Below are 26,699 nucleotides of genomic sequence, written 5' to 3'. Positions count from 1 at the left end.
CTCAGTGTGTTAGTTAGCACACTAGTTTTCTTGTCAAACTGCTAACTTCTGACAATGATGGCAAGTGCTTGCATTAGGAAGCAGAAAGCCATGCAGCAGACGGCGCACTGCTTTGAAAGCATATGGCATTATTTTTTTCCCTCGTTGAGCCACAGTGTAGAAGTACATGTCAAAACAACATCTATTTTAGAAAGAAAATGGTTAGATCCCATTGTTGATTTACACTCTCTTCACACTTTATGATAAAGTCAAAACTCATGGTAACAAGAGAAAGGAGCTGACTGCAAAGGCTGAATTAATTTAGTTTTAATCCCTAAAAACAAATGATGAAAAGTGATGAGAAGTGAGAAAATGCAGACATATTCAGTGAGATTAAAACAGGAGAGAATGAAGTCCAATATTTACCAAATGTGCCTGGAAAAGCTACATCCACGGGCCCACTCAGCTTTTCCTTTAAGGAAACACAGGTTTGTCCAAAGGATGAGTCTATATAGCAAAACAGCTTTCATATCTAATTTTCAGACTAACTCAGCTGAGATACGGAGCCACTCTCAGGATTCCCATCTGCCAAGCACTACATTGAGCTGTCTTTTGAGACAATATTTTTGGTATGGTTGCTGAAGAGGATTCTATGCCCACTGGTTTCCTCAAGGAATGGGATATATATAATTATATATATAAAACTAAACATTGGTTATGCTTCTCAAGGCAAAAATGCACTTACTGAGCAAGTATAACAGAAAATCTAATGAATGGGATTTGGGGTAAATAAGCTAAAGAGTCATGTCCTTGAAAGCCTACATTCAAAAACAAACCAAAATGTTTACATTCCCAGAAATTTTTCTGGGCCATACTCCTTTTCCTTGGCATCTAATCTAACAATTCATTTGTCCCTCCTCTGTAAATGTCTTGCAGGTTCTGCTTTGGAGCTATGAACCAGCTGATCTCCTTTTCCCAAGCTACCTCCAAAGTGCTTCACTTGTGGCTGCCCAATAGTATTTCTCACTTAGGATGGGATAACAAGTCAAAACCAGAGTCACTTTCCCTCAGCACGGCTTCGATCAGATCATTACAGAGCAGCTGTGAAGCTCTCAGAGCAATCTACAGGTAGCTCAGAAATCCAACAGGTACCCCATTGAGTTAAATAACACCATTCTCATTATATAGCTCAGAAGAAAAAAAAAAAAAGAAGCAAAAGCGAAGTAGTTCAGTGTCTCAGCTAAGTTCATTCAGTGTCAGTGGAAAAACTGCAGATCAAACATTACATTTTTGTGAGTGTTGCATATTACTTTGCATGGGATTTTAGAGTAAACTAGGGCCATACAGGCACTGCCCTTGTCAGAAATGAAGTCACAATTAGCTGTTGAATGAACAAAAACTTTGCCACAGAGGGGCAGCTCCTGCCCTCAGGCATGTACTTTCCTGGGAAGTACATGGGCATGTCCTGGGAGTCCTCCTGCTTGGCTTCATCTGAACTGTGTTCCAACTAAGGTCAGAGGTAGATGTGTAAAAAATTAATGGAAGGTGGGGTTTTTTTTTTGTTTTGTTTTGTTTTGGTTTTTTTTGTTTGCTTCTTTTGTTTTTGTTTTTAGTGCAGGTCTTTCCTCCTTACCTTTATCTTTTTCCTGCTGGAATCCATGATCATTTTCCAATCTGATCCATTATTGCTGTATCCAATTTTGAATTTTTTCATGAATACTTTGTTTTCTCGGTGCTTGCCTCCTTGGACAATTATGCCTCTCACTATTTTTTCTTCACCAAGGTCAATTTGAAGCCATTCATTTGTATATGGATGAGTAGTTGGGGGCAGTGCCCAACCTGAACGGCTTGTTATGAGGCGAGCATTTTCTGGGATCCAGTTTCGATCTACTTGAGTAGATGCAGTAATCTGAGAGTCAGGAATGAGCCCAGATACCATACCAAGCATCCCAGAGCAAGGGTAATCTACAGAAGAAAAAAAAAAATTAATCTGAACAAGCACCAAAACAGAAACAGGACATATCAGTCAGCTCAACTTTCATAAGCAATTACTTCTTTCTTGTATCCAAAATAATCTTTTTGGATTTGTATATACTTTTCATTTGCTCAAACTTGCACATCCTAGTTTTGGCAGGAAGTACCAAAATACCACAAGTATTTCTGGCTTCATGGGAACCAAAAGGATCACAAAACTCTATTCTATTCTTGTTTTTTGTTATTCTTGCTCAGGCAAAAAGTGCAAGAGTCACATCTGAATTTGTGAATATTGCCCTAGAGAAAACTTCCAAAATGAGTCAAAACTTGGTTGCAGATTACTTAATTTTGGTAACGCTGGAAATTGAAATCTTTTATACATTCTGCAAAATACAATTTATTGCTGTGCTTGATATTTTCCTGTTGTATTTCTTTGGTTTAAATATGTGTCCCATGGCCCCAGATAAATAGAAATTAGAAGCCGAAAAAGCTGCTAATGAGGAATGAAGATTTCCAATATAGGATATAACAGGAGTTCTCCTGATATTGCCTTTATCCAATCTCAAAAGATTTTATAGAATGACCTGGATATCTATAATGTAGTAATCAATAATTTCATTTTCCTGCTTCCTGGAATACAGTCCTAAGAGACATTTGTAAGACTAAAGAACCACATTAAGGGAAAAAAAATTCCATAGAGCTATTAAAATTTTGTGCAAATGAATTCTATTGCTATAAAATGGCACTAAATACATTTAAAGAAAAATCAGCTTTGTAAAAAATATTAAATTATGAACATTATATTTAATCTAAAAATTGTATTTTTTACTTTAAAAATGCCTCCATTCTGTAGCAGTTACAGAAATCCTAAACCTAGAAAAGGACTTATAAAAACTTCCTACTTCTGCCTACTTCCTGCTTTTTTTTTTTTTTTTTTTCCCCTGAGAAAGTATTTTGATGATAATGAATGGCTTTTGCTGTTACTTCAGGAAGCTCATTTGAGTTATTTTGGTACTTAACTCTTCAATATAAAGGAGATACATTCCAATACAAGTCACTAGCTGCAATCTGACTATAAATGTCTACATGCTTGAATATGCTGCAGATCTAAGGGTTTGTACCTGGCAATGCTTTTAAATCTAATTATGTATCTTTGTTTCTTTAGAAACCTGTTGAGAACTATCTACAAACAGCAAGCATGAGTGAGGGACTAGAGGGTTAGGAAGGAAAATAAGATGGGAATTTGAAAGACATCCATGTATCTCATGTGTTTTGCACAAAGCTGTAAAATAACTGCAAGGAAAAAAACCTTGTTTGTTTTTCACATAATAAATTCCCTTGGCATTCAAATCCTTCCCAAGACCTACCTGTTATCTTGCAGCCATAAACTTCAAATCTCAGTGATACTCCATTTTCCCAAGACACAGGTCTAATTCGCACAAACCGGGTTAAAACTGGTTTGGCAAAAGGTCTGTAAACAACATCAGTGGGATTGCTATTCCCTTGAAACACCTTTGTATGGAAAGAAAAAGTATGTATTTGTTAGGCTTTCTCTTTAATGGTGTTTATAGTTCTGTGCTTTACAAATAGTTAGGTTTCAAATCTACCCAGGGCTTTTTTTTTTGGGAGGGAATGAGACAAAAGATTGCAAGGGAAACTATTTCACTAAAGTCCTATCACATTTTTTACAGACAGATAAGCTTTGTTTTGAGGAGGAAAAAAGAAGATGCAAGGTAATGATACTAAAAAATACTTGATACCTGCAGAGCCCCTTAACACACCATAACACTGCAGAGTGGACCAGAGAGATCAGGGACATTTTGAGAGCAGGAGCTCACCTGACTGCACCAAGATTCTGTCCACTCCCTATGCTGCTGTGTTCCTGATGCCCAGATGTATAGGTAGAAATGACATACACTGGTCTTTGCCACCCAAGGACTGTCATATGCTGGAAGAATCTCTTAGTGCCCAATTAGGACACTTTTATTCCCTGTAGGTTCATAGAATGGTGTAAAAAAACTACAGAGCCTCCAGCCTGAACTAAAGGTTTGGATTTCAACTAGACCATGTAAAAATCCTATATGGAATTAGGATAAAAAAAAATGTTATTTCGCTGTCCTTGGGCTTCAGAGTTTGCAGAGTGTATCGTGCAAACCCTTCTTTGTTTACCTTCCATTTTTATGTCCTTCTTAACAAGTGCTCAGTCTTTCTTTCTTCTTGGATACTGAGATGGAAGACTATTTTAAATCTACATAGCAGGCTCTATGATTTTCTCTGTGTCCCCTGAGGCTAACAGTCAAATTATATGAACAATGAGACTTCCACAAGAAGGGACAAGATTGTGCTGTGCTTTCATGTTGAGGATCCTGCAGACATGCTCCTTCCTAGCAGAGCTGAAAGCTTGCAATGTTCTTGTCCAAAGAAGGTGATTCAGTTTCCTGCTTCTTCCTCACGTAGAGAGTTCCAATTTCCTGTTGTTTGCCATGGATACAAACCCCTCTCCTTTTATGGGAGATTCTCCCATTTCTTACACATGCTGTCTACTTTCCTGTTTGTTACTTGCAATAACTGCACTAATTTGGAGCAAGGACCAGCAGCACACAGCTGTCAATTCATCAGGTTCAGTTATATCTCAAGTAGTTTAATAGATTCTCCTATCCAGAAAGAGATTTTAAATTGAGCTACATTTCTTTTCAGCAACATTTTTACTCTGGAAGGACCTGCTATAGATTTCTCAAGGTCTGTATCTGACACAGGAAATGAGTCTTTTCTCAAAAGTGCACAACTCGTCATGGTTAGTGCGACACTCTTCTGAGGCTGCCTTGAAAAGATCTGGGCTGCCTGATTTGGTTGTTCCTTCAGTAGCCAACTCTCCTTAACATTACATTTGAATAAAGATAGTAGTGGGTTTTTTTCTTGGTCTGATGAATAGCAAAATGTTTTAAAAACCTGTTTTTTTTAATAAACCCACTGAACAAATAAGACAGGCTTAGAAACTGTTCTTAATAATTAAGGACATCATGTACAATATAAATGAATGTAAAATACACTCTTGGAAAGTTTATAAAATGAAGCTGGTAACGAAAATCAGGCATGGTCTGCTTTTGAAAGAGGCATTTGTTCAGATTACTGGAACCAGCCACAGTGTTGGCTCCTCTTGTAACTTAGGGCAAGTCAGTTATTTTACCTTTATACATCATTACACAGTGCCCACATTGTGGCATTTGACCTTCTAAAGTTCATTCTCTGTAAAACCAGGATAATACCTGTCAAAGAGAAGCTTTCAAGATTCTTTTTTACTGTTTTACAAAGGGCTTCAAAGAAGAAAGATGTATGTGCTAAACACTGCTACCATTTTGATTAGATAAATGTGGTGAACTTGGCATAGCACTTGCAGATGAATCAGGGACAAACCAGTAACCAAATATTTAGACCTAGATATGGTTGCACTGATAAAGTTTGATTTTACATAGCTCTTCTGGGTCCTCACAGAAGAGTCACAAAAAAAAGGTGTTTTGAAGGGAGGCACCACAAAACCTTTCCAATTGCATCAGCCCCTGGCAGTCTCTGGGGATGCTCCTGAGCATATCCTGATCAAGGTGGGGTGGGAGGGAAAGCCTCACTGGGACTATTTATATAAGAGTTGGAACAGCATTGACTTGTCAGTAATGAACTGTATTTTCATGGTAATGGATACAAGGATTTTTATTAGGAGTGTCTAAAGCTGTTTCACTGGGAAGTCATAAAGAGCAAATATGCTGATGAATGGAAAGGTGATAAAAATCTATAAGGATGGAAAGATATGCCTAATTATCTGCCTGCATGACCCCTATCATTGAGATACCTGAAGTCTAACAAACTACTAATGACTTTCTAGCACTTCTGCAAGACAGCGTGGCTATGGGCAGGGAGCTGAGGTGCTGACACATTGTATATGCAGATTTTCACTGAAGATTTCTTATGCATATTTTGCATATATGCATGTTTCAATTTTTTTCCCTGTAATGTTTTTCTCAAGGTCACACAGAAAATCTCTGGCAAATTGGGAAACAGCAGCACACTCCAGGGAAAAGACCTAATCCACTCAAATTGCAAAGGGTACAAGAGATAGGGCAGCACCTTGCACCCTTTTCAGCTGCTCTGGGCTTTGGATAAACAATTTATGTGGCCCAGTGCTACTGACACAATATCTGTCTTTTAGATTTGGTATATTGTTAACCCTGATCATGCTGATTCAACCTGTGATACCTTAATTGTTTTTTTAAAACATAGTAATTAAACTGGTGAACATCTTATTTCTTGGCTGAAGAGAGGTAAAAGACAAAAGACTTACAACAGGTTTGTTTCCCTCCTTCAGTGTAATCCAGTCCTCTCCATTGGAGCTGACATCCACACGGTATGTTTTCAGATAATATTCTTTCTTTGTTTCTTTTGAGATGGCTCCCTGGGTCCCAATTCCAGAAACAAAGCGGAGAAGGCCTAGATCTACCTGTGGCAAGGAACAAATTGGGACATGAGGACAACATGGTAAGAGAAAAACAGTAATGCACAAGAGACACCCCCTCTTCCACCCCATGTTTTACAGAGATAACAAGGATTTCATATGAAGGGAATTGCAGCATATTGTTGGTAATAACATAGCCATAATCTTCTCTTTTGTAACTAGCTTCATCATAGGAGACAAGGACATTTGCCCAGAGAATCTTTCATCTATGGTGGAGGAACCACAGAGCCCATCAGTGCAAGCAGGAATCACCAGACTCCAGACAAGTTACTAGAGAAGTTCCTCAAGGACCAGTCTGGTGAACAATCTTACTTAATGCTTCCATTAACTACCTTGCATAGATGCTGAAGAAATTCACTGAGGGCACAAAGCTGCAAGCAAGGTATTGTCAATACAGAGGAGAATCAAGCAGTAGGAACTGAATGACACTGAGGTCTGGACAACTAGAAATAGGATGATTATTTTAATATAAATATTAAAATATCAAAGTCATGCCCTTAAGGAATGGTAACAAGAATTCTGCTAAAACCCAGGAACTCATCACTTGCAAACAGAAGAGAGAACAGAAGAGGAGAAAAGAATCCTGTGGTGTATTAGGCACAAAATAATCAAGAATCATTGTGTGATTTTGTTGATAAAAAAGCAAATGAGCTGCATGTACCATATGATGTATTTGAAGAAAACAGAAAGAAGAAGTATTAACACAAGCTCAATAATTCTGTTCCAACTGTCAAAGGTAGTGAACTTCACTCATTAGAAAATAATGGCATTTTGAACTTGCTGGAGAAATGAGTGCTGTGGTGTGCACATGAATGCATGTTAGAGACCTCCTCTCTTCTTCACTCATTTTCCATCTTTCTCCTTCTCACATGAAGTTACATTGCAACTAAATGGACAAGTATTTTGGTTTAGCCTTATCTCCCATCTCTGTTTCTTCACCTAGTTTATCATGTGGTATCACAAAAGATTTATTGGCATAGTTGGGAGGATGATGTAGAGTGCAGGAGTGCAGCTACTCAAGTCAGTTCCACTGTCAAAAGAAAGCTTTGTCCTTGTCCACAAGACCAGATGCCAAATGCCTGAAACTAGGCACAAAACTTCCTCACAGCAAGGTTGGTGACCATAGCTTTGAAACACCTGCCATTTCCTTAGAGCCTTTCTTTAGCCAGAACAGCAAAGCAATTATAATAAAATTTGTCAACCTCTTTCTCTACAACTAGATCCTTCTGCTTGTTTCCTAAAGCAAATAATTTAATTTCAACATAAAACGACACTGTCCACAAAATATGAATCAGAGTAATTTATTCTTCATTTGTCCAGTCTTTGGTAGGATAATAATAGGTTGAATTAACTCTTCTCAAGTGAGTGTCCCAGGAAGGTTTCAGGCTTTTTCATTATTTCTAAAGTAGGCAGGATGGAGAATATACATCCCCTGTGTCCCACAGGCATCCTTTTTCCTGGATGTATGTCATATATCCAAAGGCAATGGAGCAGTTAAATCAACACACTCTGCATTCTCTTTCAAAAAGCTGAAGGAAGTGCTATTGAGGACAGACTGGCTGGTCTCTCAATGCCCATGTCATATGCAAGGCATTCTGTAGTCTTCTGATATAAGAATAACAGCCTTGTGTGTGACAGAGACAGCTTTTAGGGCAAAGCCCCTGCCTTGGTTTTAAAGGCTGGTAAAGCCTGGATAAAACATTGTATCATTTTATCCCTTGCCATTTTGTTGTAAATTCAGTCTTAAAATATATATCTATATCTATATATATATCTATCTATAAAAATCTCAGCACCACCTTACAAAAACAATCAAGTGATTTAAAGTAACTAGAGAGTCTCAGATGTTAGATTGTTGCAATCTGAAAGTTAATGGGGGAATCTGGGCATCATTGCACTGAGCAATCTCAGCTTAACTTCAAATGCTCTCCAAACTGTACTCTGCTGATTATAAAGTGTGCTGCACTGAGTTATGTCCAATACCACATTCACTTCCAGGCTGAAGTGCACTTGAAAATCTGGAAGTCTGAGGGAGTGCAGAGCTAAGTTATTTAAATGATCTGCTTCTCTTACAATTTGAAACAGCTCTTCAGTTTTGAAATGATTAAGGTCCCAAGCCTGTACTGTTCCAACTGATTTGAAATGATTCTAGTAGGGGCTTTTTAATATACAGTAAGTACTTCATTGTGAATAAAGTCAAGCAATGGCCTATTACAAGAGTTCCAGGTTTTTGAAGCCAAGTTAAAATTTAACATCAGGGGTTTACGGGAAGGTTTGATTAGCTTATACCTGAGGTAAAAATGACAAGTACCAGTCACTGACTGTTCAGGCAACTCAGGCTTGTCCCATCAAAGAGCTCCAGGTACTCAAATTTTGCTCAGTCCCAAATGCTGGTATTTGATATACTCCCTTAACTCTTCGGGTACTGAATAACCGACAGCATCTACCGCACTGCCCAGAAGCAAGTCTTGGACACACGAAGGATTTAGACATCACCTTCATGCCTAAAAACTGGCAGAGTTCAAAAAGCAGGCAGGAATTCTCCTGCCAGATGTTAAGAGCTCACTGGGAGAGAGAATGATTCTGAGACCTTTAATTTACTGCAGATAGTTTGGAAAGAAGCAACATCATTAGTGCTTCTTGCTCCAGTAACTGTTTAACCCAGTACAGAAGGAGAGGGCACCTCGTGTCACTGGGGAGAACATCTCTTCACATAGAAGTGCTTGCTCTCTCCAGATCAGCAAATCTTTATGTGCATCTTGCAGACTGGAGCTATGTCAACAGCAGATCTCTCCTGGAGCCCCTGGAGGCTGATGGCTCGAATGTTCAGCTGCATGACACTGCTTTAAACTCCTAGCAAAAGGAAGCTGTGACCCCCAACTCGCCACATGCCAGGGGGTGTTTGCTCACAAGCTGATAGAGAAAAAAAGAATAACTTTTGCCCATCCGTGTTTTGTGACAAAGGAGCAGCACAAACAAGCAAGGTGGGGCTAAGCAGCAGAGAAGCAGAAGGGTAGGAGTTCTTAAGTACTAACTCTGTCTTGGTACAGGGGTCCACTCAGGAGAGAGGTAGAGCTTCCTCCCTTTGACAGTTCCATGCAGTGGCCTCTAGAGTAGCTGCTCCTCTCCAGGTGCAGACAGAATTGCAACACTGAGCACCCCTCTGAGGTACCTAAGTATGTTTGTAAATCAAGCTCTAAATTTACCAATCTTCTTCTCTAAGTAAGGTGATAGAAATAAATTATATAGAAGAATAAGAAATAAATTATGTAGAAGACTGCCATGGAAACTGCATGACACATCTTAAGGGGCTGTTAAATTCACCTTCATTAATCACTTTGTGATGTATTTTATTTTCTTTGCAATGTCTTTTGAAAATTACCTTCTGTGAAATGCAAAATTGTGCTTAAAATATACATTCTAAATGTCACAGGGACTGCTCAGAGCTGACCTTCAGCCACATCAAAAGCCATTAACAACTGAAACCTGAAGGTATCAGAATGCAGCTGTGGTAAGGCACAACTCTTCTGTATTAAGCTGAGAGGAATTGTTGCAAAGGATAGCAGCTCTAATACAGATGTCTCACCAAACAGCCAGGAGCTCATGGATTTTTTGAGCCTTATGCTTCTCGAGTCCAGCTATCTGCATAATTTCCCATCAGCTTAGTATGTCCTGCCCACAGAGGTCTCCAAGTGTTAACATCACCAGGGGTAACCCCTTTTCTTCAATCTCGTGTTCTCCAGCTGAGATAATAATACAAATCTTTAAAAACTATCTTTTTCTTTGGGGATTCTTGTCCTTTGTTTCAAGCACTTGTGTTTCATGTTAAAATGAACTATGGAGGAGGTGGTGATGAAATAGAGCACTTTTGAAGATGAACATCAAATGCATATCCCTGCAATTATTTGACATTAAACTTTCTGCACATATGATGAACAAACATCTGGCATTTATTTAAGAGGATGCAAGTGATTTTGTACATTATTACGTGCTGTATGGCTGAGATAGGCAGATGTCTCCAAACCTGAAATCCTGACATTTCATTTCAATGACCAGAGTTTTAGATTTGACTAACTACAGTATGTTGCTATTTCTTTTTTTTCACATTTTGTTCACTTTCATTCAGATTAAAAAGCATTATTTCTTCTGAAAATTATGCCCTAGGGCCTTATCCCAAAACACAGCCTTTGATAATTGCCTGTATTGCAATGTAATTGCCTTTATTGGTAAGTGCAAGACTGAGAGCAGACTTGCCTATAGGAACTAGCCCCTAACTTACAAGAAATGAGGGCTATCTCAAGTGTGCGTCTTTTTCCAGGGAAGAAGTGTTCATATAAAAAACGCCCTGTTTGTTCCTATTTCTAAAATCAATTTCTGTGAAAGCATATTGCAAGGCTCTAACTGTTTCTTCATATGAATTACTTCCTCTCTACTTACTCTGCAATGTATTTTAGCATCCAGGAAAAATATTTTTATTGCTGTCTTACTGTGTCTGAAAAATGTGGGTGGGTGACACATTTTTAAGACAAGGATATGGAAGGAGTGGCATACACATTTTATTAAAGAGCAGTTAAGGAGAAGGAAAAAAAATTAGCTCTGCACAATACATCATGTAGCAAATCTAAGCAAATTGCTGGATAAGGAACAACATACAACATGCACAACTTGAAATTAATATTGCTGCTTCCTATTGTCATACATAACCATGTCATAGTATGGAAGACCTTATTTTCAGAATGAAAATCTGCCTTGTTAAATGAAACAGTCATTGATGGAGCTGCAGCAAGAGAGCAGTTTTACTAGCTCTAACACTCCTAACACAGATCTGTTCAACATCCTGAGAAAATAAAGGACAAAGTGCTGGAGTTTGATTAGCACCAGGAAGCTTTTTGTTGTGGGCATCTCTTGTGGCTTGAAAAGCTGTATAATCCATCACTTGACACCACATACCAAAGTAAATATTTTTAGAGAACTGTGTCATTTCCCTAGATAGCATACAGTGCTCTGGGTCAGATTAACTGTTGTGACGCTTCACTGCTCTTCTGTCAAATATTTAATTAAGCAAGAGTTGATCTTTTTTATTAGGTGTTGCTGTTGATTTGACCAATCATGCTCTCAAACATACAGCTATCACTTCATCCTTTCATTTACTGGGGTGCATGTAAAAAAGATTAAAATGCTGGTTAAACATGACACATGTTCTAGTAGAAATTCCTAAAATACTCTAATTAATATGTTTAGAAATATATTTCCAAAAGTCTTCGTCCTTGAAATGTGTAGCCTTTAGAAAAGCACAACTTGATTAATAACCGGGTGCAAATATTAATCCTGAGCTTAAGTGAAAACAGTTAAGGCTGTAAACCATCTCAGATTTTTGTGCAAAATTCACAGTGATGTTTGTGGCAGCTCCATCAAGAAAGTGAAGAGAAAATAAATTAGTAAGATCTCTCCTGAGTCACTGAAGTCTTTTTCATTGACCTTGATAGCAACATCCTGAAATTTCTGGAAGAGGAAGCAGCTAATCACATGCTTAACTTTCAGTCTGTGCTGCAACTGTCCTCAGCCAGTGTGCTTTACTGAACAGATGCTTATGGGGCTTGGCAAAATGGGGAAGCATGAAAGAGAAGATGAGCAAACATTAATGCCAAAGAAATAGGAATGTATGGCAGGAAAAAGGAAATGAACTTTCTTTAGCAGGTGTATCTTTCCTTACAATCTTCACCTTCTCCCAAATCCTTTTCTGCAGCAGAGAAAATATGTGTTAAGATTCCCTCAACTGAAACCAAATAGACTCAAAGGATGCTATCACACCGAGATACTGATACTGGGATCAGACAGTTGAGCACAATAATCTTTTTTAGAGGCAGATCATCCAGTTTCTCCAAGAGAAAAGATATGAAAAAGTGTGACTAATGAGCATTAGAAAACCCCAGTCATCATTATGGAGGCAGTTCAAGAAAGAAAGGATGCAGAAAGTGTAAAGGAAATGAAAGGTAGAAACAATAAGGAAAAAAGAAAAGACAAGAAAAATGAAAGAAAAGGCCTCTGTGTGTCTGACAGGGAAAAGATAATGCTTGTGTGGGCTGTGTTGCATCTGGATTCATGGCACATTCTCCCACTCTTATGTTAATTTTTTTTTGCATAAATCAGAAGCAACTAATTAAAAAAGAAATATTTAATTCTGACATGTTCTTTGAACTGGTGTTCCATCTGGTTCTGTTTGAATAGTAAAATCTGCTGTAGTTGTAAAAATTGGCAAGCAGCACTCTGGTAAAGAGAAACAAAAGAGGCTCAGTACAGCAGGTTAATACACTAGCATTTCAACTTGAGACATTTCCAGAATCCAGCAAACCAAATCGCTCCAGTATGGAAACTATAAAGATCAAATGAGAAAGAGAAATGCTGCAAGAGGGCCGGGGGAAGCACTGCCACTGGTATACATTAGTTCTGTGTGATATTTTTAGTGTGAGTCTTTGAAGGAATTTGGTTTAAAAGCAAGGGCAAAGCAGTGCTCCCCTGAACTGGGCTCCACTGTATTGTATGAAATGCATGGGGTGCACACACAGAGACAGGGAATGATCCTTCTGTCATTCATTTGCAAGGTCCACCTTACAATTCCTGTGGTGCTCTGATGTAACATGGTCATGATTCAAAAAACTCAGAAAATAACTGCTTCTTAATTTATTTTTTTTTTACTTGAAAAGTGTTTAAAATCTGAACACTGCGATACAATAAACTCTTGAAACAAAAGGTGGAAAACGCAATTGTATTGGGATTTCTGTAGACTCTGGGATCTAAGTAATCAGCATCTTACACCCTTTGAACCCTCACTGTGGCAATGGTGAGAAAGCCTGATTAACTCCTAGTGCTTCAGTAAAGAATTGCAAGAGTGTATCTTGCTGTGAAATATTACTTCCTTAAAATGAAAACCTTTGCTTTGGCACTGCATTAACTTGCAAATGGATAACCTAAGACACATACAATAACTTGGTCAAAAAAGGAAGAATGTGAATGGCCCCTTTCTCCAGCTAAGATATTTAGGAACCCTTGCTGAGCAATAAATGAGTCAGGAGTGTAATAGTTTTAATTAACGTTTTCTGAATACTTATTTGTAATTTACATTTAATTTTAAACCTGAGCTTAATCCTCTGATCTGGACTGAAGACAACTATTTAGTGCAGTTTGAATGTAACCTTTCCCAGTTTGTGTTAGAAACTATAGAAAAGGGAAACTCTATAGCAATACTTGCAGAACCACTCTTTTCTGACAGAAGGACATAATTGCAGGACTTTATTACCCCAAGTGTACTGAGCAGCTAATGCACAAATGGGGGACAAGGTTCCACCTCCCAAGCTTATCTGAGTGCTTCACACGTGAATAACTGGCCTTTGGGTAGAAAACACTCAATTTTTGCCTTCTGCAGCATTTTTTTTTTTTTCTGGCTGCTGTCCTGCTGAAATCCTAGGGCAGAGGCAGCAGGGCTTGATTTATAATACATGCTGGTATTTTGAATATAAGTACAATATTACACATTCATAAACATACAGAAATAACCTCTGCTTCTTCCTGTTTCACAGCATACCTATGCTAATTGGTTAGGAAGCTGGGAAGGGAGGGTATGATATACTATGCAGAATTTAAACTTCTGCTGTTTCAGGCTGCACATCTTGATGGTGTAGGTAGATCTGAGTGTACAACCACTGCATTCAGAGAGAGTTCCACTAAAATCACTGGAATTCAATACACTTAGATATTTTTGAAAGCTTAGGCTTTGAGTTTTAATAGCAACAAAAGGGGGAAAAAGTGCCAGGGTATAAGATTTAATACTTTTTAAGCCTAATTTAACTGGCAATTGGAATTGGTGTATAACCTGTGTCATTACAAATATATTTACTTTCCTATGATCAGGTTTCTCATCTTGGAAAATCGTCACAGTCTCTTTAAATCAGTCAGCCATCCACAAGAGTCTGCATTCATTTATTCTCTGTTAAATGGAACTGTCAGTTTTGTTGTACCAAAATTCGATTTTCTATTTCATACACATTGTGTATGATGATTCTAATTTACTACTGGGTCACCAGGCAAGTCACTGCTTTTTTAAAATATGAGTTTCTGCTACCTTCTAGAAAAATGTGGTGAGGATACTGTAAATGCATGGGGAAAATGAGAGACAAAGACTATGCACAAAAAGATCATTTTGCTTTTTCCTTGGTGTGTCCCTCACAGCTCTGAGGAAATGCACATGTAGAGATGAAATACTTCTGAGGCTGTGATTTGGAAGTCTGGCTGCTGAGGGCAATGCTCTTGTCTCGTGCAAGAGGAGGAAGGGGGACAGCAGAAAGGATGGTGCAGGCCAGTGACTACAGAGACAACTTCCCCTCTGGTGCAAAAAAGCAGGGAGAGTGGCTGCACCTACCAACAATGTCTATTTTAACTCCAGTCATTGGGTTTTCATTTCCAGGGTATTTTTTGAACAAGGAATAGTGTTTGGTTTGTGTAACCCTACCTGGCCTCTCTGAAAGTTACTCTATCTCCAGCTATGTAAAGAGCAAAGCTATCGATTTTTAAGTGCTGTGGTTTTTTAAAATAAACACAGGATGTATTTTCTTAGTTAAGCATATCATGAAAGGGAGGAACGCTCCTATGGAGAGTTAATTTTTATGGTCTGATAAGAACATTTTAGACTTATTCTGTGCTATGTTAGGTCTTCATCCCATAGTTTGAAATTAAGAGGATTTGTAATGGAAGAGTCTGCTTCTGTCTGTGTTAAGGAAGAAAGACCCCTTAGTCTATAGTACAAAAACCTATAACCTAAATATGACCATTTAAAATATGCCCTGATTTTATATGTGATAGGATAAAAGAATCTTTTCAACAACTTCAGAAGATCAACACCACAAATTATTTTGGATCAAAGTGTTCAACACAGGAGGCTGCAACAAGAGAAAGAGCAGACTGCAGAGGTACAGATGATTGGTGGAAGTTATGTGTACACAGTTCTTCTCTGATGAGATGCCAGTTGTTCCTGAAGACAGAGGAACCAAACCTCAGCCTAATGTTTGGTCAACTGTGTTTTTCTGCTAGGAGGTTTTGTTTATCACACAGCTATGAAGTTAACTCTGATGCCTTTTAAAGAGTTTTTCAAAGGAATGAATGAAACATTAGAGGTAAAGCAAAAATGGAAGCATTTCAGTTCGTTTTTCTTTTTTCATTTTTTCTTTTTTTTCATGGTGTGAAGACAAATTGCTTTCTGAAGGGCAGATATTTGCCACTTGGAAGAAATCTCATTTATGCCTCCACTTTACCTATTTTGCTACTGCTGTGAAAATGTCACCTAAGGGGCAGAACAGAATTAAGTGGGACAGTAAAGCAGGATGACACAAGAATAGGGGAGGCAAATAATTTGCTCAGCAATAGAAAATCTGAAGCATGGATGCTGGAGATGGGGAAGGGCCCATAAGTTGCATGAACTCTTCAGGTTCATACTACTGCACAGGTGTGGAAAGAGTAAATAAAAATGCACAATTGCCTCTGCAAAGCACTTAGCAGTACACCTATCACCCCCAGCCCAGAGTCTGCCCCCTGAGAACAGAGAACTTTAGCCTGGTAACAATTCTGCTTATTATAATGTGCCTCAGCTGTGCATTCCTACCCAGGGCTGTGTTTGTAGCCACTACCCCTAACTTCTGGCCTTGAGTTCTGCCTTATCTGCAGTTTGACACCTGCTTAGTCTTGTAGATGAATTTATTTCTGCTGGACTCAGAAAAATCTCCTTTTGAGCTACGTTCCTTCACATCTGCAGAAAGTCCTGGCTGTGGTGGAGCTGATGTGTTGCAGTGCCTGGTAGATGGGTGGGCAAGGCTGCCTCAGCCCTCCTCAGGGTCTGCAAGCCATCTGGGAGAGAGCTTCTCTACCAAGCAGAATGGCACAAACAACTCAACTGACTTTTTTGCTCGACAGCAATTTAAAAATCAGCAAGCAATAACAAATATTTTAAGTCAGTCAAGCCAAACATGTGAATTAGTGAATGGGGGGAAAAAAAAAGACTGAGGTAAAAATTTTGCATAGAGTTTTTAAGACGCATTTAATTTCTGTGAAAGAAATTAGAAGAAAAAGATGTGATTAAAACCCCCAAGAACTGTGGTGTTTAATTTAAAAGTATGTTTAAAAGTTTTAATTTCTATCCCTCCTGGAACCAACTAGTGAAAGTGAGATAAATTTACAAAATTATTTTAGTTGTTGCTGAATCAGTGCTTTTGCTGGACACATTTTCAATTCGCTATCTCAGCTCTAAAGGGCCATCTGTCTTGCAGACGTTGAAGGGATGTAGGGCTGGACTGGGAAGTGCATGCATAGGTAATTACAGAGTTATATACAAACTACTCAGATCTCTGCATAATGGATCCCTTGAAAGAACTGAAACTATTATAATGATTAGGCTGGTAGTGGAGGCTCATAGGGGCTTTGCTTCTGCTGCTCCTCCATATGTTGTGTGTGGGACTGCTTGAAGCCACACAGGACTCCCCTCTGTATTAAGGCTGATGCTGAAACATGTCAGGGGGAGGTACTGAGGATTTTCTCCTAAACTGCATTTTGCACCTGCAGTTCTGGAGCAATAAGGCTGACAATGTTTTGCACAGTTCTCTGAGCATCTCTTCAGCCTCCCCAGAGTGATAAAGCTGCGGCTGGGAACTTTTGTGGTGCTAAAATAGCTCTAAAAGCACTTTGAATAATCAAAAAACCCTTCATACTTTGTACGGCCCTTTTATTTCTCCCTCTCCCTCTTGTCTAATTTCAGTACTTGCCTTTGTGAAACTCTACCATTTATTCCCATGTCACAGTAAATAAAGGTACGAATGTATCCTGCTGGGTCAATTAACCCCAGTTCTGCACTGTGTCACAGTTTGTACTGGCTGTGATTTCCAGAAAGGAATATTCTTTTGTCATTATTTGCCAGTGTGCAAAGTATGTTAAGACCGTAAGATAACTGTAACACTTTTCCACACAAAGCTAACTCTGCTTTTTTGTAATTTCTGGAGTGCAGTTATGAACTGTAAAATGACATGAACCAAATACATGACTTGCATTCTAAAGTGGTAGAGAAGACAAAGGACTGGCAGGTTATGTGATTTCATGTCAGAGTGCTCCCTAATGATGGGCAAGCCCTGCCACAAAGCCTCTGAACTTCAGCTCTCAGGCAGTCCTTCAAAGGCCAGGAGATCTGGGAGGCTGTTTCCCAGGCCTAATGTTATTCTATGCAGTAATATGATGCACTTCACTGCAATATCAAAATCCAAAAAAAGCACAAATAATAAGAATAAAAATAACAGACATTGTTAACTTGCCCTTCCTTGAGCTTTCATGTGAACTGTTTGGATAAGCTGGATTGATAAAGTCAATCTAAACAGCTGCCTGATGGAAGAATAAATCTGCTAATGAAAGAGATGAGCTGTGCAGCTGCATATATAAATACTGACTATATTTTTAAATTAATACCTGATAAGGAAATTAGCTATGACACAGATGAAAGGTCAAGACTCCAAATTATGAACTGTTATTATTTTCAGAAGTGCTGCAGGAATAAATCTGTACTGATCTACATACCAGTTTACATCAGCAATGCCTGATTGTGGGTTTTGCTTACAAGGGAGCAAATAATGAAGAAAGCAGGTTACTGAAAATGTAAGGGAATGAAGACAAATGTGGAAGAAAAATTCTACCCCAGAGGTCCCTCTCACTCTGGTGAAATAGTGTATACATAGAAGTGTTTTAAATCAATGGAAGTGTATTTTCCTTGTATGAAAGAGTTAGTGTAAAATAAACAACTGATATTTTAATCAGTGGAGGCAAGAGGAACTCCCAGGTTGCTTTTTGAGGAGGCCTATTCCTACCTCTCTCTGGCCTTTCTCCAGATCCCTAAGTAATGCAAGATGCAAAGGGAGAACTTTGTACCAGGTCAGCTGATATTCCTAGGGCTGCCTGGTCAAAAGGTCAAGAGAATTACTCTGCCAGAGTCCTAGGTGCCAAAGGGATGAGTTAGGGATGAGATGGAGATGGGCAGGCAGAGGCCAGAGGGAGCAACCAGACCTTCTCGTGGTGCCAATCTCTGTCTCCAGCTGTTTCCACGTGATGTCAGACCTGTGTCCTGTTGAAAACCCAGCAGTACAAAGTTGGGCTGGATTAGCTATTTGTGTGATACTAGCCAGGACACACAACAAGCAGTTCATCACAGTGTACTGCCTTATGTCAACAGCAGAATGACAGATCATACCCAATCCAGGGTATATTGTCTATTTATGTTACCCCCCTATTAACCTTTTTGGGCAAATTTAACTGGCAGAGTGTGTTTATATCAGACTTGTGCTTTTTGTTTTATGGCTGCAAAGTTTTGATCTGATACTAGTATTCCTAAAGCTGGATTTATGGTTCTGTCCAATCCCATCCATATTATGAATGTGTGAAGATCTTGTGTTATTAACAAATACGCTTTACTTTCTGGGCAAGTTTGGAGGTCTCACTCAGTGTCAAAGGAGAGAATAATTAAGCCACCCAGAAGCTATCATCCAGCTTGGTGGGAGTGTAAAGATTAGTGTTATATGCATTAGAAGAAACATTTTGATAGAAAACAAACAGATTCTGCAGTGAAAGTACCCAGAAGGTGTTGCTCCTTGTGGGTTTGAAAACCCACACCATTATGAGGATTAATGATAGCACAGGTTCCCAGTGACCCTGGTAATAAGTAATCAGTCTCTCTTCAGAACCACACACACATGGGTCTCAAGTGCCCTTAGCTGATGGCACCCAAGTGTCCAGGTGCTCCCCCTGGAGCTGCCCTGAGGGCTGCTGGCCACCACCCATTGGGCTTTCCCTGAGGTGCAAGGGCTTGCCATGCACAGCATCCTGTGGCTTCTGCTCTAAGGCTTCATATATAAGAAGCAACAAGTTCCTGAAGTATAAAAATTTTGCATGTTACTTGTTCAGATGAGTGTAAAGGTAACTGCTGTTCTTAAATGCAAACATTAAATCTACTCTGTAAAAACACAATTACTGCTGCCATGAAGAAATCGGTCCTCTCTTTTGAAGGAATGCCTTGAAAATGCAATCATAAAATCCCTGCACGTTATGGATTTCATTAACATTGTACTCCCCTAGGATTCCCAATTGCACAATAACAGGAGTTCTTTAAATTTTAAATACCACAGAAAGGAACAGTTTCACTAAAACCAGATGTGAAACCCTTGCACTGGCCTTCTTACTGGTTTTAAGTACTGAAACTGACTGGTAATTGATACCTATTAACATGTTTGTTGTTCAGATTACAGAAATGGAAACACTATACTATTTTTCCTGTGAAAGGATACGTTAATGAGGGACAATGACTTATGTTGTGATGGCAGTTCCCTGCTCTTGATTAAATTAAGGGGCTGTTATTATTTTTTACTTTAAATTCTGCTATTACACACTGAAGGGCAGTTGAGTGTGTGAAACACAAGTGTAATAAACCAGTAGGCTGAGCTTTAGGTTGAGGAGCTAATAACATCCCATATGACACTAAACTAACTTCAAGCTTATTTTTGGCATCCCTTGCCTCATGCATATCTTCATTCCATTCACATCAGAAAATCCAGACTTTATTAATGTGCTTTTAAAGAAGAAATTCAATCTGGAGTGGCTCTGTTTCTGATTATGGAGTGACTCCAAATTTCAAGTTAGTTGAGAATTTTCAAATGTGTGTTTGAGGGTAAAAATAAAATTGAGAAAGTACTGTGCAGACTATTATAGAGTGACTGTGCTATGGATATTTTGAAGCTAAGCTTTGACATGTATTTCAAAACAAATAGAGAAAGGAACTGACAGGCAGCTTTGACTTAGCAGATGAATTCAGGAGTTAGTACCTAGTCAGCCACAAAAGAACAATCTAGGTTTTCCACCAAGGATAGGTTCCACATCCACAGGTGAATACATGCCAATCCATTAATATGAACAAGCCAGCACTATTTTCTAAATTATATTCAGCAAAATGGTCTATAAGACATCAGCACCTCAAAGGAGACAATCATATTGCATGACCTCTAGATGTCCTCTACAGATACAAATGTCACCTTGCTGATACTTAACTGAGGTTTTCTGTTGTTTTTGTCTTAGCAAAAACAACCTTGAAGGGAGGTGTAAAAGGAAGGGGAAGGAGAACTATAATATTTCCCCTATTAAAAAAAAAAAAAGATACAACAAAAGAATTAGTAATTGGAGCTGAATTTTCATGCTGCTTTGCCCATGTATGATTGTACATATCTCATATATATGCTCTAGTTGCATATGCGTATTAGTAGCTTAAAGGTAGCCATTGCTACTTAACCATCTGCAGCATGTGTGCAGGTATGGAAACCTGCAGTCGTGAAAAGATTAATGAATACTGATATACACAAAGTCTTTGTCTTTCAGAGAAGGGCATACAGGCAGATATTTTCACTTTAAAAGTTCCAAGTGCATTGCTGTATCCTTCAGACAGTCTTTTGCTGTTGAACATTTTCTAGTGTTCTTGCACTGTACAACAAAAATCCACGTACACTGTACTGCACAAGAGCAAATAGTTGACATAAATGACTAGTGTCCAATAGCATACAGAAATAAACAAAACAAAGTGACCTCTGTCCTTCATATGAGTAACTTCCTCCTTTCATAAAATATTATGATTTTTTTTTTCAACGGGTAATTTCAGAGTATTTTATTAGTTGCATGTCCTTGGTTGTTTGTCTGTAAGCTCTTATGGTGATGAACATCTGTTCCTGGGTATATTTGTCCAGAGGAAACCTGGAATTTCAATACTTTGTCAAGATACAAACTCACAACATGTGCTTACTGCCAATAGCATCAAAACTTTGTAGAAGATGGCAGCTCACCTGTGGAAGGACACTGTTGTTGAGGTGTCTGATGGTCTGAAGAACTCAATACTTGTCTCAGGATTGTCAATGAAGTTTAAGAGGAATGAACATGTTTGGAAGTCTGATTTAGCAATGTTAGTATTGAATTAAACTATAATAAATAAGAACTAATATCCTCCTGACACAAGGGGGGCCAAAGGTGACTTAAACTGTTGTACCTTGTGAAAATCCAGGGTATGGCACACTCAACCTCCAGACTCCATTGCATCCCTTACATAGGCTGAGTGGTAGAAAGGATTAACAATTCTTCCGCAATACATGCAAAGCACACCTATTCCATGTGATGAATCTTAAGAAAGACTTTATTGGCTCAGTCTTGCAAACAAGACCCAGCTCTGCAGTGAAGGCTGCTGCAGCCTAGTTGCTGTCATGAATTCTGCCCTCAGGGTGCTGGTCCCTCCACACAGGCCCTGGGCAGTGGAGGAGATGCCCTTGGGCAAGGCTCCTCAGGGAGTTCATGCTGACAGTTCCAAAGTAGGTGAGGGCTGCAATGTGAGCGTGCAGCATACTGATAACCAACAACTTCTCCTCTGGTGTGGTAGCTGGAGGCAGCATAAAGCTGCTAAAAATTATGCTCAGTGCTTGTTTCCACCCTGAGCACCCTGGTTTATAGCAGAAGGCAAAGATGGCTGAGACACTAATGGGCAGGAGCCCTGAGGTACCCCAAGCTATTTTAAGCATAAACCCCAGAGTAGCTTGGATTTCATTTCGTGTTTGTTATTTAAAACATTAATGGCTAAAACTCACTTTGAAACTTTCTCAGAAAGATCTAGTTCTAAGTGATAGGATTAAGCTATATATATATATATATATATATATCTATCTATGCAGTCATCATAACTTAATAAAGTTAATAAGCACACAGTACACAGGAATGAGATTTGAGTAACTCTTGTTTCGATTATCCAGTCTTACATGTGTAAGTGACAGTAGAAAAGAAGGAAATAAAGAAGTGGTGGCTATCTGACCAGATGAAACACAGGGAATTTAATTTGGATTCATTCCACTCTTCTTCCATGTGCGTTCCATGGATTGCAAGTGGAAATGATTAATACCAAAACTTACACTTAGATAAGGTTGGAGAGATTTGAACATTTATTCCAAAGAAAAAGAAAAGGATCAACCTATTTTTTTGACACTCTGAATTCTGATTAAGCCCTTCATACACGATTATCAACTTGCCAAGGGCTCAGGATGTGTAGGGGCCCCTAAACAGGACACCTGAGAGTCCCATTGTGTGCAAAAGATCATAAATGGAAGATTTCCCTCTTTTTCTTCCCTTTACTAAATACTACTCAATATGTTTTTAAGCTTTCTTGCAGACAGCAAACCTCACAGGAAACACCAATGTGAACATTCAAATGGACAGCTAATAAGGCATTGTTTTTATATGTCAGTTAGTAATTTCCTATAGAAAAAACCAGAAGCAGGGGGAATGTTTCAAACATATGAACAGGTTTTCAATATTAGTAATATTGATCTGATATACTCAAGCATTTCTCAGCTTTTGTCAGCAGAAACAGAATCTAGGCCACAACTAAGAAGTGTAAGGCAACTTGAAATTCAGACAAATCAGGTTTTTTCACCTACTGATATTAATACTTGCAAGTTAGTATAGATTATTTGTATACAGTAATTCATATGAATAATGTTAACATGTTCAGGAATCATGCATCATTAAGCTATGGACCTGATGGCAGATTGCAAACAAAAAGCCTAAGTAGACAAATAGAACTGAAGTGGTCTCTTCAATGGGGTCAGATGTTTGCAGGATTTCTCCTGCATTAACAGACCAAAACTAAAGTGGCTAATCTTGCTAATGAATTTCATGATTCAGGACATGGAAGAATAGACACTAGACAAAGATCACTAAACTCATTTCATATGTAATATATTCTAGAAGGGACGTAGGTCTTCTGAGGTGAAATCTGAGTTCATGAAAAAAACATGCTGTATTAATGCTTAACTGTAATCAGCTAGAGACATAGCACATGCTCAGTTTACTGGGACATTCCACTTTAAGTGCATGTTAAACTAATATTGACTTTTCCACTAAACCAAAATCTCTGTTATTTGTGCCCAGAAGACTGAAAAAACAATAGACGTGGGAAGCAGAAGAATTAGCCTTCTTGACCTTTTCTTTTTTTATACACTTGGAAACCAGGTTTTTTTAATGTCTAATAGGGAACGTGTGCTATTCACTTGCAATGATTCTTAGATCATGTAGAAGTACTTTACTCTGCTATTATTTTTTTCTCTCTTTCACATTCTGCACATTCAATAAACTCCACAGAGTACTATTAATAATATCTTTAAAACGTTATCTTTTTACCTGTATCCATTCTCTGATAGAGTCTTCCCCTGGGGTCCATCCATTCTCAGGGTAATTTAGCCGGGACCTTTCTGAAGACCAGATAGCACTGTACTGGGAGGAGACAGTGATTTGATCAGAGTGAATTTCTCCTGACTCCATACCTAGTGGTTCCATGCACTGGAAATCTGAAGAAAAATAAATTACCATCATTACTATGGTCAGCTTTTTGATTTAGACTTTGAATAATGAGAACATTTTCCTGCTTTGAATATGAATATCTGAAGCATTTTTTTATGTGACTTTGAATTCTTTAGCAACTTTAAGTGAGGCAGCATTGGCCTTTTGGTGTCATTCTTAATACTGTCATTTGAGTTGCTATGGCAATTCCTGTAATAATACTATACAAATATTTTTAGCTCAGCATTGTAGCCATTTCAATATAGGACAATAGAATTCTCTTTTCTGGGGTAGCACAGGCACTCCTGTGGATTCATAATATAAACCAGTATATATTCAACTCATAATTATGCTCAAAATCAGAAAAGACAAACCAGATAACTATATAAAATTATTTTTAAACTATTTAATACAAAAAGTATGAAATCTTAAAAAAATATTAAAATTCTAGCTATTCTTTTTTTTAATCCTGGACACCAGAAAGAAACAGATCAACAAAATTTAAATCCAAGCCAGAATTACCACCTTTTCTGTAATGTGCTGTGTTTTAAATGAGTTTACATCTCCATGAAGTCACTTTTTGGTGACACAAAGATTACCTAGATAATTAAGAATCAATTCATACCCTGATCACTATAGTGAGTTCAAAGGTTGATAGGGCATGGAAAAAAAATTATTCTCTCATAGAAAATAAAGGCTCCAACCCTCACTGAAGCAAGAGAGGCCAGAGGCTTTAGATGGATCCTCACACCCAGCTGCTGATGCACCTCCCTTGAGGTGCTTAAAGATATGTAGATGTGGTTCTTAAGGACATGGTTTATTACAGAACTTGGTAGAACCAGGTTAATGGTTGGACTCCATGATTTTAAAGATCTTTTCCAATCAAAACGACTCTGTGATTCTAAACAAGTACATCAAATCTTGGTGAATCTACCCAAAATTCACTTATTCCCAGAAATGAGAGAGAATTTGATTTAAAGTGTGTGTTTTATCATCAAGCAAACCAAGGAAATCTTCAAGGACATGCTGTTACACAGCCCATTAGTTTCCTGTGTCTCCCTTACTTCATTTCATTCTCTACCCAAAAGGTAAGCATGAAAATGAGGCAACTGGGGAAAAATATAAGACAAAGAACAAAGCTTAGATATCTTATGAAAGAGTTTAACAAGAACCCATATATTAAGTGGGTTCTTTGTGTACAAGAAATTGATCATCTAAGTTTACTCCATGTAATAAAAAATGACTTTGGATAATACATTCATTGTTCATGTTTGTTTGTTTTAATGCAAGTGTTCAATTGCTCTTTATTCCTGCATTTCCTTGGTCAGCGCAGTTTTTGACAATAATTATTGCAACTTTCTGGCAAAACTGCAGAATAAAACTCTAAGAATTCTTCTTGCACTCTTGCACTGCTTTTCAAAGGGCAGCTATTCTTAAAAAAAAAAAAAAAAGGAAAAAGAAAAAAGAAAACAGAACCAAGCCTTCCCTATCATCTTATTTATTTAAGGTTTCTTTAAAGTTTCATGCAACACCTGGTGTGCAAGAAGACATAACAGAGAATATTTTCCAGGACCCTTGGCAGGATAGATAAATACTGACCTTCTGATACACTGCTCTGTGACACACTGTAGTTTGCTGAGAATCCCTCTTTTGCTATTGCACTGTCAGTATAAAATACCATTGAAAGAATCCCTGTTGAAGACCGGACACGTCCTGGGTTGTTCTGCCCACAATAGCGCCCGATGTGGGGGCCAACTGCAAAGAGAGAGGATATAACAGTAAACCACCAGTTCTGCTGCAACAATAGATGCCACTACAATAGCCTCCTAAAGAGAATCCCTCAGCAGGAAGCAGTGAACCTCTACAACAGTTCAAATCACAATTTCATCAATAACTTAGCAGTGAGCAATAAATTGCTTATCCTACCGTAGTAATCTTATTTCTAAAACGTTCCAGATAGCACCCCATAAACCTCTGGAAATGTAAAGAATCAGGATTTCAAGAGGTGTCCTCTAAAGTGTGCAGAAAAGGAAATGATGCACAAAATTGCATGTACAAAACACCAAAATTATTTTCCTAACTGTGATTTAAGCACCTCCTATGACAAGGACATCTGAGTGGCCTGATTTGCCCACCCAGGCTACAAGATGTTCTGGGAATACAAGTTCAAACAGCACTTTCCAGGATTTATGCTAAATACTGCAGATAATATGTTAATTCTATAATGCACTTAGAAAAACATTTTTGCACTTCTATTGAGGCTGTGACCAATGACTTTTCATCCCATCCTATTTAGGCTTTCCATACACTCTCATCAGTCTTTTGCCCAGATGCTTCATATTAAAGAATGCTGTAAAATCTTTAATCCTTTCAAAAGAGCAAGGATTTCTTTATAGTATATCTCTATGCCACAGAACACACACACATACACTCATACATGATCTCTTTTAGTATTAATAATGTATAAACTAGCTCCTGATATTTTTCTAGATTTCCTGAGCAGTGAGATAATCTTTTTCCTTAATTAAGCTATTCAATTCACAACCAACATATGTGGCCTTCTAGCACTTGAGCATTCCCTGCAGATAGGTCCCTCAGCTGTTGAATACTGGTACATCTGTGCTTACAAACAATAAGATAATGGTAAAACCCATCCATGGAGTCAATCATGAAAATAATCATTCAGATGTCATTCTAATGCTTACACCACTGGTTTTCCAGGCTTAAATTAACACCTTGTCGTTTGTCTAGGAACTCCATTTAAATTTCAGTTTAACATATGAAATGTTTATATATCCTAATTATTCAC

General features: G+C 38.3%; 1 protein-coding gene across 4 annotated transcripts in view; it reads right to left on the bottom strand.

Moving 5' to 3' along the window:
* The window catches only part of NRP1 (neuropilin 1), a 108,607-nt gene that overhangs the window by 25,532 nt on the left and 56,376 nt on the right, over positions 1 to 26,699 (bottom strand). For all 4 annotated transcript variants that reach the window (XM_071734847.1, XM_071734844.1, XM_071734845.1 and 1 more), the window contains exons 6-10: positions 25,490 to 25,645; positions 23,732 to 23,898; positions 6,287 to 6,442; positions 3,321 to 3,465; positions 1,613 to 1,944 (exon numbers count right to left, since the gene is read on the bottom strand). In XM_071734847.1, the coding sequence (XP_071590948.1) occupies positions 1,613 to 1,944; positions 3,321 to 3,465; positions 6,287 to 6,442; positions 23,732 to 23,898; positions 25,490 to 25,645 (956 nt within the window). The remainder of the gene's footprint in view (positions 1 to 1,612; positions 1,945 to 3,320; positions 3,466 to 6,286; positions 6,443 to 23,731; positions 23,899 to 25,489; positions 25,646 to 26,699) is intronic.

The sequence above is a fragment of the Heliangelus exortis genome, chromosome 2 (genome assembly GCF_036169615.1).
Source record: "Heliangelus exortis chromosome 2, bHelExo1.hap1, whole genome shotgun sequence".
NCBI lineage: Eukaryota > Metazoa > Chordata > Aves > Apodiformes > Trochilidae > Heliangelus > Heliangelus exortis.
Note: the sequence above shows the minus strand (reverse complement) of the source record. Positions and strands in the feature narration are given on the sequence as shown.